Genomic DNA, 13,797 nt, shown 5'->3' on the forward strand with positions numbered 1-13,797 from the left:
ACCCTCGCCCTCGTTGGCCAAGCTGGGATCCTGGGCCACGGTGACGATCTCGAACGTTGACTGGAGGCCCGCCAGGAGCAGCCAGCCGACTGTCAGCAGCAGCCCGTCTGAGCAGCCTGCGCCCCCGGGGCCCATGGTTCTCGGCCCGCACGGCCGCCCAAGGTGCAGTCGCAGCCGCCCGCTCCCGATGAGAGGTGCTTCGAAGAGAGGAGAAGCCCGACTCCGAACGCCCACACCGTGCCCCGGCAACCACTGAGGCGTCACGGAACGTCACCGTCGTGCTGGGCCCACTGAACGCCCGTAGGCCTGACCGCAGCGGTCCCGCGGGCCACTTCCGACGGCGCTCGGGTCCACCCCGCCCCTTCCGGCGTTCTAGGCCAACCCGGCACGCTGGGCGGGTCCATGCCTTCGCACTTCCTCATTAGGCGAGCTGCCAGCCAACTGCTGGGAGTGGCCGTTTTCCCTCACCCTGCTTTGTGCTAAAAGGTGCTCGTCCTTCCTGCATTTACGCCTCAACAAACCAGACTCCCTAGAGCCCAAGCACTCTCTATATGACTTGGCTTCAAATTACTTATGCACAATAGCCAACTCGGCGTGTATCAAGAATGATTCACCATGGCCTTGTTAAGTAGGTTGCCCCAAACTTGATCCGTATCTGCAGGTGAGGCTTGATTTGTAGAGGATATAGGGGGTGCACTTTCTCTCTTTGATCTGAACACTATTGCTGTTGCAGCTCAGGCATGTACTCACGTTTTAAGAATTTGTGCAGTGCCATGAGCTCCGCGTGGGGCTTCGTTGCAAGGTGGGGGTAAAGGAAAGGAGAGGGGAAGATGCAACTACTGCCAAACTAGTTCTTCTCCTTTCTCTATTTGGATAGCTGATGTTTTGGGAACCAAATGTTGGACTTAACCTTTGTCTCTTGTGAATGCCTATCTTCGTGCTTTTGGCCTACTTTTTAAGGTCCCATTGAGATTCTTCTGAAATCTGATTCTGTTGCCTTAATATATTAGATATTTCTCCCAAGTTTGATTTGGAAAAAGTTTCCTTCAGATCACCAACAAAATGTTTAAAAGGGCAACAGGTCAAGAATAGAGCACTAAGACGTCAGTCTCTAACAATGATCCACTAATCCACACGTTGATTTAACCCAAGAATCAATTCTTTTACTAAAAAAGAGTTCTGTCTTTTACTAAGGTTGAATCAGACTGGACGCTAGAATACCTTGGCATTCCCACTTGAATCAGTAGAAAATATTAGAGGTAAGTGTAACTCCCCACTGCCCTCTTGATGGTACTTAGTAGTATCACTGTGTCCAATTTTGTCATAGAAAGAAATGAAATTCAGTTAGGTTCCTTCAGTTAATGGTGTTAATTTCAAGAGGTCAGCTCTAATTAATTAAAATTTCTTGAAGAATAGACTCATAGGCTTTTTGAGTCAAAGAAAGCTTAGAAATAATCTAACACTCCAAGTTCCTTATTTTTAGGTGAAGAGATTAAGAACTGGAGAGACAGGGGTGGGGGGGGTGATGAATTGTGCGATTGGGATTGACATGTATACACTGATGTGTATAAAATTGATGATGAATAAGAACCTGCTGTATAAAAAAATAAAATAAAAAGAACTGGAGAGATTAAATGACTCACCCAAGATCATCCAGAAAATTATCTGTAGTGCAGGGCCTCACAACCACATTTCCTGAATGCTCATTCAATGCTTAGTGTTTCATATAATTTAAAATTAACAATGAAGAAGCAGTCAGTGGGTAGTCAAGAGTTCAAGGACTGAAAACAAATTAGGGTTAAAATTTTTTTATCTTGTTATTCCACATTTGATTTGACCTAATAGCTATAATGTGGTATTAAGAAAATATTGATGAATAGATGGTTTGATGGATTTCTGTCTCGGGTTTGAAACAAAGCTCATTTGGCTATGTTTCTATATAATATTATCCCCTACCTTGAGGTTTAATGTCTAAATTCATATGACACGTGGGCTGAAGAGTAATCTACTACAGAGTGAACTTCAGGCATAAACTGGCTTTTTTTTTTTTAACATCTTTATTGGAGTATAATTGCTTTACAATGGTGTATTAGTTTCTGCTTTATAACAAAGTGAATCAGTTATACATATACATATGTTCCCATATCTCTTCCCTCTTGCATCTCCCTCCCTCCCACCCTCCCTATCCCACCCCTCCAGGTGGTCACAAAGCACCGAGCTGATATCCCTGTGCTATGCGGCTGCTTCCTACTAGCTATCTACCTTACGATAAACTGGCTTTTGGAACATATGTACAACCAGCCTCAGCAGACTAACAGCAAAGCAAGTAACTGAGAAACCTATTAGGAGGGTCTTCAGAGCCACTTATTTGTAGCAAAAGTAGATTACTTGAAACAAAAATGAAATTTTTATTTGAATTTTTCTTTCAAAAATGCTTTTAGTTTTGAAAATAGTGAGACAAGAACTGCTAAGAATGGTCAGTATTAAAGTTCAAATTGGTATTGGTAAGGAGGCCATAATAATATTTTATATCAACTAAAATACCATAAAATATTATAGCAACTCAAAAGATTGTGAGGGTAATTAAAATGAGAAATTAAGAGATGATCTTGAGGCACAAAGATGTTTGTTTCATGGCCAAATGAGTCCAAATTTTTTCTTTTTTAAATGCTAAGAAAAATAAGTCACCCATTATGCTTTCAAGCACAAACTTGAAAAAGAAAATCTGTAGTATTTCATGGCAACATTGTTGAATTCTTCATATTTAGGACACATCTTTTTCCTGAAGATGGTATCTTTTGGTATCCTCTTTCCTGAAGAGGAAATCCTGTGAACTCTAAGATAAGTGATTTAATTCAAAGAACCATTAAAGACTAAATAAACAGCTCCAAAGAGAATCCGCATGGAAATTAAGGGCCTCAAAGAGGAGCTGAAAGATTTTACTCTTAAATAAAGAATATTCAAATAATATCTGTAATAGCAGCAATACTAGTCCCTTATAAAATATTGTGTTCCTCACATAAGTTATAAGAAAAGTATCTGCACTCAGCAAACTTATAGTACTTCTAGTTGAAGCATAAATAAGTGAAACAAACATTAAGGGCATAGTATCAAGAGAGGTTGACCCTACTCTGACCGTACAGGTACCAAGTACCAGGAATTACAACCTCAATCCCTGATTTGTACCTCTGACCTCCTTGCCTCAGTTCACTCAGCTCTCCTCACCCTGCCTGGCAGTAAGCATCTCCAACTCCAGCTCCGGTTTTATTCTTAGTTTCATTTTGTTTTGGTTTTTAATCAGGAATGGATGTTGGATTATTTCAGATGTTTTTTCTGTGTCTATTGAGATGATTTTTTTAGTTTATTAATATGATGAATTATATTGGTTGATTATCTAATGTTAACCCAACCCTGCATTCCTGGGATGAAATCTACTTCGTCCTGATGATTTATTTTATCTTTTTTATATATTTTTGCATTCATTTGGCTAGTATTTTGTTTATAATTTTTACATCTATATTCATGAAGGATATTAGTCTGTAGTTTTCTTGTAACGTCTTTGTCTTGTTTGGGTATCAGTGCAATGCTGGCCTCACAGTATGAGTTGGGGAATATTCTTTCCTCTTCAGTGTTCTGGAAAAGTTTGTTTAAATTGTCATTATTGCCTTTTTAATATTTGGTTCAATTCACCTGTAAATTATCATCCTGAATATTTCTTCATGGGAAGATTTTTAACTACAAATTCCATCTCTTTAATAGATACAGGTTTGTTCAGGTTATCTGTTTCTTTTGGAGTGAGCTTTAGTAGTTTGTGTCTTCTAAGGAATTTCACCTTAGTTGTCAAATTCAGAGGGATAACAACAGTGTTTATAACAGTGTTTATAAAATTTCCTTATTATCCATTTATTATCTGTGGAATCCACAGTGATGTTACCTCTTTCATTTCTGATATTGATAATTTATATCTTCTCTCTCAGTCAGGCTAAAAGCTTATCAGTTTTATTGATATACTCTCAAAGAACCAGCTTTTGATTCCAATGACTTTCTCAGTTGTTTTTATACTTTCTATTTCATTGATTTCTGCTTTGATCTTTATTTGCTTCTTGTGTCTAGTTTGGATTTAATTTGCTCTTCTTTTTCTAGTTCCTTAAGATGAAAGATGAGGTCATTGTTTCGAGACTTTTCTTACTTTTTAATATAGGCATTCAGTGCTATAAATTTCTTCCTAAGTACTGCTTTAGCATTAGCTCAGTTTCTAATTTGCTGTTGTTTCATTTTTATTCAATTAAAAATATTTTCTAATTTTCGTTTTGATTTCTTCTTTGACTTGTGGATTGTTTAGAAGTGTGACATTTAGTTTTCACATATTTGGGAACTTCACAAATATTTTTCTATTGGTTTCTAATTAGTTGATTACAGTTGGGGACATATTGATATTTTGTATTATGACTCGAAACCTTTTATTAAGATTAGTTTTATGGTCTAGAATATGATCTATATTGGTAAATGTTTCATGTGCATGTGAAAAGAATATGTATTCTTCTCTTGTTTTTTTTTTATTTTTGGCTGCGCTGGGTCTTTGTTGCTGCACACGGGCTTTCTCTAGTTGTGGCGAGTGGGGGCTACTCTTCATTGTGGTGCGCAGGCTTCTCATTGCAGTGGCTTCTCTTGTTGCGGAGCATGTGCTCTAGGCACACAGGCTTCAGTAGTTGTGGCATGTGGGCTCAGTAGTTGTGGCTCACGGGCTCTGGAACACAGGCTCAGTAGTTGTTGCACACGGGCTTAGTTGCTCAGTGGCATGTGGGATCTTCCCGGACCAGGGCTCAAACCCATGTCCCCTGCATTGGCAGGCAGATTCTTAACCACTGCACCACCAGGGAAGTCCCTTCTTCTCTTGTTTGGTGCTTGTTCTATAAATGTCAGTTAGGTCAAGTTGATTGATAATATATGTCAAGTCAGCTATATCTTTGCTAATTTTATGTATACTTACTCTATCAGTTATTAAAAGAGAGGTATTAAAATCTCTAACCATAATTGTGGATTTGTTTATTGTTCCTTGCAACTTTATCAAATTTTGCTTTGTGTATTTTGAAGTTCCATTATTATGGGCATACATATTTAAGATTTTTATGTCCTCATGATTAATGACCCATTTATCTTCTGAAATACCATCTTTATCCCTGGTAATATCCTTTTCTCTGAAATCTACTTTTCCTTACAGTAAAATAGCTAATCCAAGATAGAGTGGAAAAAATAGCTATCTTTTGACTGATGTTAGAATGGTACATCTTTTTCTGTCCTTTCACTTTTAACCTAATTGTGGCTTTATATTTAAATTGTGGCTTTGGTAGGAAACATATAGTTGCTCTTTGTTAAATAAAACTTTATTTTGAGACAGTTGTAGATTCACATGCAGTTGTAAGAAGTAATGTAGAGAAGATCCATGTGCCCTTTACCCAGTTTTCCCCAATAGTTTGCAAAACTATAGTAAAATATCAACCAGGATTTAACATTTACACAGTCAAGATACAGAACGTTTGCTTCATCTCAAAGACTCCTCATGTTGCCCTTTTATTATAGCTACACCCACTCTCTGCTACTCAAATTCCTCCTTAACCCCTTGCAACCACTAATCTGTTGTCCATTTTTGTGATCTTGTCAATTCAAGAATGCTGTATAAATGGAACCATTCAGTATGTAATCCCTTATTACCATTTTTTATTCAGTATGATGTGTATATCAAGAGTTTGCCCCTTTTTATGGTTTAGTATTCCATGGTATGAATGTAACACAGTTTGTTTAACCTCACCCATTGAAGGATACCTGGGTTGTTTCTAGTTTTTGGCTATTACAAATGAAGTTGATACAAACACCTGTATGTAGATATTTGTGTTAACATAAATTTTACTTCTCTGGAATAAATGCCAAGAGTACAGTTGCTGGGTTGTATGCTAAGTGCACATTTAGTTTTTAAAGAAACTGACAAACTGTTTTCCAGAGTAACTGTACCATTTTATGTCCCTGCCAGCAACGTATGAGTGATCCAGTTTCTTCGCATCCTCACCAACATTAGGTATTGTCACTTAAAAAAATTTTTTTAGCCATTTTGATAGGTGTATTCTATGTTCTAACTACTAGTCCTCTGTCAGATATGTGGTTTGAAAATATTTTCTCCCAGTGTGTAGCTTGTCTTTTCAGCCTCTTAACAAAGTCTTACATGGGGCAAAACTTTTAATTTTAAGGAAGTCCAATTTAACAGTTTTCATTTGATTGATCAGGTTGTTGATGTCAAGTCTAAGAACTCTTTGCCTGGCCCTATCCTGAAGATTTTGTCCTATGCTTTTTTCTGAAAGTTTTACAGTTTTATATTTTATACTTAACTTTATGATCTATTTTGAGTTAATTTTTGTGTAAGGTGTGAGACTTAAGAGTTTTGGTTTTGTTTTGGTTTTGGAGGGGGCAGGGTTTGCCTATGGATATCTAGTTATTCCAGCATAGTGTGTTGAAAAGTCTGTTCTTCCTCCTTTGAATGGCATTGGCACCCTTGTCAAAGATTAGTTGGTCATATTTGTGTAGGTCTATTTCTGGGGTCCCTGTTCTGTTCCACTGATCTATGTGTCTATCCCTTTGCCAACACTACAGAGTCTTGATACTGTAGCTACATAATCTTGAAATGGGGCAGATTGTTTTCTTCCACTCTTTTTCTTATTCAAAAAAATTGATAGCTATTCTAGTTCCTTTACCTTTTCATATGAATTCTAGAATAATCTGCCTGTATCTACAAGAAATTTTGATAGGGATTATGTTAAACTTGTATATCAACTTGAGGAGGATTGACGATTTTACTCTGTGAATCTTCCAATCATGAACATGGTATTCTTTCCAATTATTATTTATATATGTGGTAGCTTTTACCGTATGTGTTGTACACATTTCATTAGATTTATTCCTTAGTATTTTTCTCTTTTTTTGGTGATTTTAAATGGTGTTGTATTTTAAATTGTTTCTGTGTGTTCATTGAAATATAATTATTTTTGTATGTTTATCTTGTATCCTATGAACTTGCTAAACTCACTTATTAGTTCTAGACTTTGTGTGGCTTTCTTGGAATTTTCCACACAGACAGTCATGTCATATGTAAATAAGGACAGTTTTATTTCTTCCTTTCCAATCTGAATGCCTTTTATTTCCTTTTCTTGCCTTCCTGCACTGGCCAGAACTTCCAGTACTAGGTTGAATAAAAGTGATGAGAGCAGACATCTTTGCCTTTTTCCCAACTTCAGGAGGAAAGCGTGGAGTCTTTCACTGTTAAGTATAATGTTAGCTATTGGTTTTTGCAGATGTTCTTTAAACAAGTTGAGGAAGTCCTCCTTATTGCTATTTTTCTGGTAGTTTTGTCATGAATGGATGTTTAATTTTGTCAAGTGCTTTTTCTGCATCAGTTGATATGATCATGTGTGATTTTTCTTCTTGATAGCCTGTTTGTGTGATGGATTACGTTGATTGATTTTTGAATATCGAACCAGCTTTGCATCCCTGGAATAAACCCACTTGATCACAGTGTGTAATTCTTTTTTATATGCTGCTAAATCCTATTTGCTCGTATTTTGTTAAGGGTTTAAAAATCTAAATTCTTGAGGGATACTGGTCTGTAGTTTTCTTTTTCTGTGCTGTTTCTTTTTTGGGGGGCGGGTATCAGGGTAAAGCTGGCCTCACTGAGTGAATTGCGAAGTGTAACCCTTCTATTTTCTGGAAGAGATTGTATAGAATTGGTGTTAATTCGTTAAACACTTGGTACAATTCTCTAGTGAAACCATTTGGGCCTCAGTATTTCTTTTGAGGGAATTTTTAAATTACAAATCAATTTTCTTTATAGTTGTAGGGCTATGCAAATGATCTGTTCCATGTTGGGTGAGTTTTAGTAGTTTGTGCTTTTTGAGGAATTGGTCCATATTGTCTACGTTGTCAGATTTATGGGTGTGGAGTTCTTTGTAGTATCCCCTTATCTTTCTGCTGTCTGAAGTGTCTGTAATGACATCCCTTGTTTTATTCTTGATATTGATAATTTGTGTCTTCTCTTTTTTTTTTCTTCGGCAGCCTTGCTAGAGGTTTATCAATTTTATTGATCTTTTCAAAGAGTGAGCTTTTTGTTTCATTAATTTCTCTATATTCTGTCTTTAATTTCATTGAGTTTTATTCATATGTTATTTCTTTTCTTCTGCTTGCTTTGGGTTTATTTTCCGTTTCTTTTTCTAGGTTCTTGAGGTACAAGCTTGAATTATTGATTTGAGACTTTTTCTCTTTTCTACTGTAAGCATTTAGTGCTATAAATATTCATCTCAGCTGTAGGTGTGCCCCAGAAATTTTGGTATATTGTATTTTTATTTAGTTTAAATTATTTTTTATTTCCTTTGAGGTTTTCTCTTTGACCCATGGATTGTTTAATAGCATATTGTTTAGTTTCCACATGTTTGGAGATTTTCCTGTTATCTCCCTGTTATTGAGTCCTAATTTAAGTCCATTGTGGTCAGAGAACATAGTGTATGATTTCAGTTCTTTTAAATTTGTTGAGGTTTGTTCTGTGGCCCAGGATATGGTTTATTTTGGTATGTTCCACTGGCACTTGGTAATAATCTATATTCAGCTGTTGTTGAGTGGAACATTCTATAAATGTCAATTGTTTCCTGTTGGTTGATGGTGCTGTTGACTTCTTCTATATGCTTGCTGATTTTTCTACCTAGTTGTTATATCTGTTGCTAAGAGAGTGTTGTGGGAGTCTCCAGCTATAATTTTGGATCGTCTGTTTCTCCTTTCAGTCCTATCAGTTTTTGCTTCACACATTTTGTAAATCTTGTTTGCTGCATACCCATTTAGAATTGTAGTGTCTTCTTGGTGGATTGACCTGTTTATCATTGTGTAATGTCAGCTCCATCTCCTCAACTCAGAGAGTCTATCAGGCTCTGCCTGGCTTTACCTTCCCTGTGCCACAGACTGGAAACTCTCTCAAGGCAATATACTGGGGCTACTGTAGGTTCACTTCATTTGTTTTTCATCATTCACGAATGACTGCACTTCATTGCCTGATTGTCCGTGTCTTGAAAACTGTTGTTTCATATATTTGTTTCTTTTTTTTGCGGGGGGTGGGGGGAAGAATTGCTAGAGATGGCGGGGTAAAACTGGCCCCTCTTATTCTATCTTTGGTGTAAGCCAAAGTCTCAATATGAGTTTTATTAGTATTGGATGTAGTGACTCGTTCTCTGTGCTTCTGTTCTCTAAATGACTATCTAGGAAATCCAGACCTTCAGAAAGCTCCAATTAATTATGAATAAGGTGTTGTCTAACTTTACATTACAGTGCAATGATATGGTTAGATCTCTGGGACTTTCTCTTGAGAGCCAAGTTTTGTAGCTCCTCTGAGTCCACATTTTCTACACCTCAGATAACTCTTCTAGAGCTTCTTCTGTGAATGTTTATCATTAATTGACTAGTAGGTAGCATAATTTCCTTATAAGAGCCAAGTATTTAGGGGGAAGTATCCAATAGACATCACTATTAGTCATCATTTCTAGACATTAGATAGCTTTCCAAGTTTAAGATGGCTTTTCCCCCAGTATATCTGGGTTGTACAGGCTTTCATGCAATTACTGTGTGATAACTAATTCTAAGTACCTTTAAAATAAATGAATCATTTACACTTACAACCTGAGTTTTAAATTAATAGTTGACTTAATAAAAATGCTTTTATTTGTAAATAGCACCAGCTGCTACCCTATCAGTGCAACCTGTCACAGCATTGTGTATCATGATAGAATCATTATCCCTTCTTTCCAAGTGTTTCATAAGAAAGTCTTCACTCCAAATTTAGGACCAGTTGATTCAAATAGTGGCACATCTCCTGTTTTCCTATCCACAGTATACAGTCTATGGAATTGTGAATTTTATTTTGAGGTTATAGATGAAAGGTCATCTTATATTTGATTTGTTAAATCTTGAATCAGTCTTACACAGTTACTCTTGACTTTCTAATTAGAATATATTTGTATCCAAGAAGTCATAACCATCCAAAACCTGTATGCACCTAACAACTTGGTGTCAAAATATAAAAGGAAAAAATTTTTGGAAATGAAAGGATAAATAGACAAATCCACTGTTATAGTGGGAGACTTCAATACCCTTCTTTGAAGTAACTGAGAGTTCAAGTAAGCAGAATTTAAAATTTAAAGATACAGTTGACCTGAGTAGCACTATCAATCAATGGGAGCTAACTGACATTTATAAAATGTTCCATCTGACAGCAACAGAATACACATTCTTCTCAAGCTAACCTGGAACATTCATCAAGACAGATCATATAATGAGCCATAAGCCACACATTAAGAGATATTTAAAAACAGAATTCATACAAAGTATGTTCTCAGACCACAATCAAATTAAACTAGAAATCAGTAAAATATTGTTGGAAAATCACTCAGATATTTGGACATTGACCAAATACTTCCAAATAACACATGAATCAAGCAATAAATCTCAAGGGAAACTTAGAAATATTTTGAACTAAGTGAAGATTAAAACACTACTTATCAAGATTTGTGAAATATAACAAAAGCAGTGCTTAGAGGGAATTTTACAGTATTGAATGTATGTATTAGAAGATAAAATAGATCTAAAAAGTCAGTAATCTAGGCATCCACCTTAGGGAACTAGAAAAAGAAAACAATTAAACCCAAAGAAAGCAGAAGAAATAAATAATAAAAACGAGAACAGAAATCAATGAAATTGAAAACAGGACATCAGTGGAGAAGATCAACAAAACCAAAAGCTTTGAAAAGATCGATAAAATCCATACCTTTAGCTAGGCTAATTAAGAAAAAAGGAGAGAAGATACAACTAATATCAGAAAGGAAAGAGGGGGCATCACTACTGATCCCATGGGCATTAGAAGGATAGTAAAGGAATATTATGAACAACTCTGTGCCTGCAAATTTGACAACCTAGATGAAATGGACCAACTCCTAGAAAGACACAATCTGCCAAAATTTACACAAGGAGAAATAGACAATCTGAACAGGCCTATATCTATTAAGAAAATTAATAATAATTAATAAGCTGCTAAACCCAAAAGTACCAGGCCTAGGTGAGTTCATTGGTGAATTCCACCAAACATTTAAGGAATAAATTATACCAATTCTCTACAATCTCTTCCAGAAAATAGAAGCAGAGACAATACTTCCTAACTCATTCTGTGAGACCACAATTGCTCTAATACTAAAATTAGACAAAGACATTACAAGAAAGGAAAACCTATAGACCAACAGCTCTCATAAAGATAGATGTAAAAATTTTCAACAAAGTATTAGTAAATCAGATCTAATAAAGTATGAAAAGAATTATACACTGTGACCAAGTGGGATTTATTCCAGGTATGCAAGCCTACTTCAGCATTCAAAAATCAATCAGTATAATCCATTATATCAACAGGCTAAAAAAAAAAATCACATGATCACATCAATAGATGCAGAAAAATCATTTGACAAAATCTAACACCCATTCATGATTAAAAAAAGAAAAACAAAACTCTGAGAAAACTTAGGAATAGAGAACTTTCTCAACTTGATATAGAACATCTACAAAAACTCTACAGCTAACACATTACTTAATGGTGAAAAACTAGATGCTTTCTCCCGAAGATCAAGAAGAAGGCAAGAATGTTTGCTCTCACCACTCCTAGTCAACATTGTATTGGAAATCCTAGCTAATGCAATAAAACAAGAAAAGCAAATAAAAAGTATATAGATTGGAAAAGAAGAAATAAAACTATCTTTGTTTGCAGATGACATGATTGCCTATATAAAAAATGTGAAAGACTAAACAACAAAAAATCCTTTGGAACTAATAAGCAATTATAACAAGGTTGCAAGAGACAAGTTAATATATAGAAGTCAATTGCTTTCTTACATACTGGCTATGAAGCATTGAAATTTGAAATAAAAACACAATGTCATATACATTAGCACCAAAAAACCCGCTTAAGTATAAATCTAACAAAATATGTGATAAATTGCAAAACTCTGATGAAAGAAATCAAGGAATATCTAAATATATGGAGAGATATTCCATGTACATGAATAGGAAGACTCAATATTTTCAATTTGTCAGTTCTTTCCAACTTGATTATAAATTTAACACAGTCCCAATAAAAATCCTAGTTTGTGGATATTAACAACCTGAGTCTAATGCTTACATGGAAAGATAAAAGAATCAGAGTAGCCAACACAATATTTAAAGGAGAAGAACAAGTCAGAGGACACTACCTGACTTTGAGATTTAATATAAAGCTACATAATCAAGACAATGTGATATTGCCCCTCCTCCTGCCAAGAAAAAAAAAAGATAAGTAGTTCAGTGGAACAGCAGAGAGCCCAGAAATAGACCCAAACAAATATAGTCGACAGAGCTTTGACAGAGGAGCATAATCAATGCAGTGGAGAAAGGATAATGTTTTCAACAAATGGTGCTGTAATAACAGGTCATCATATGCAAAAATAAAAACAACAAAAATAACAACTTAATTCAAAGTGGAATTATATTTAAATGTAAAATACAAACTATAAAACTAATAGAAGATAACATAGGAGAAAATCTAGGGGACCTTGGGATTGGCAATAAGTTCTTAGATACAACACCAAAAGCCTGATCCACAAAAGAAAAAATAGATAAGTTGGACTTCATTAAAATAAAAAACTTCTGCTGTCAAAGACATGTTAAGAGAATGAAAAGACAAGCCACAAGCTGGGAGAAAATACTTGCAAAACACATATATGATAAAGGACTGGTATCCAAAATATACAAAGAACTCTTAAAACTCAGTAATAAGACAACCTGTTTTAAAAAGGGCCAAAGATTTGACTAGATACCTCATCAAAGAAGATATACAGGTGGCAAATAAGCATACAAAAACCTGTTCAGGGCTTCCCTGGTGGCGCAGTGGTTGAGAGTCCGCCTGCCGATGCAGGGGACACGGGTTCGTGTCCCGGTCCGGGAAGATCCCACATGCCCAGAGCGGCTGAGCCCGTGAACCGTGGCCACTGAGCCTGCGCATCCGGAGCCTGTGCTCCGCAACGGGAGAGGCCACAGCGGTGAGAGGCCCACGTACCGCAAAAAAAAAAACAAAACAAAACCTGTTCAACAGTAAATATCATTAGAGAACTGTGAATTAAACAACAATGATATATCACTACATACCAAAAATTCATTCATTGCTGGTAGAAATGCAAAGAAGACCATTTGGCAGTATTTCTAAAACTAAACATATTATCATACAGTATCTTACCATATTGTCAAACAAGGAGCAGTTGAGCTCCTTGATATTTACTCAAAATGAGTTGAAAACCTAAGACCACACAAAAACGTGCACACAGATATTTACAGCAGCATTATTCATGATTGCTAATACTTGAAAGCAACAAAGAGGTGAATGGATAAACAAATTGTGGTACATCCATACAACAGAGTATTATTCAGCAGTTTTAAAGAAATGAGATATCAAGGCATGAAAAGACATTGAGGATCCTTAAATGTATATGGCTTTGTAAAAGAAGCCAATCTGAAAAGTCTACATACTGTATGATTCCAACTATATAACATTCTGGAAAAGGCAAAACTATACAATAAAAAGATTAATGGTGATAGAAGTTTGGGGAAGGGAGAGATGAATAGGTGGAGCACAGGTGATTTTTAGGGAGAGAAACTGTTCTGTATGTTGTTGTAATAGTAGATTTTGTCATAGTTTGTCAAAAC

At 36.0% G+C, this 13,797-nt stretch overlaps 1 protein-coding gene across 1 annotated transcript in view; it reads right to left on the reverse strand.

Annotated features, from left to right (window-relative positions):
* The window catches only part of SPACA1 (sperm acrosome associated 1), a 16,343-nt gene extending 16,208 nt beyond the window's left edge, over nucleotides 1–135 (reverse strand). The window contains exon 1 of the mRNA XM_024747236.1: nucleotides 2–135. Within this exon, the coding sequence (XP_024603004.1) occupies nucleotides 2–135 (134 nt within the window). The remainder of the gene's footprint in view (nucleotide 1) is intronic.
* Nucleotides 136–13,797: the final 13,662 nt, after the last annotated feature.

Source organism: Neophocaena asiaeorientalis, unplaced genomic scaffold (assembly GCF_003031525.2).
Source record: "Neophocaena asiaeorientalis asiaeorientalis breed wild unplaced genomic scaffold, Neophocaena_asiaeorientalis_V1.1 scaffold161, whole genome shotgun sequence".
NCBI classification, from domain to species: Eukaryota; Metazoa; Chordata; class Mammalia; order Artiodactyla; family Phocoenidae; genus Neophocaena; species Neophocaena asiaeorientalis.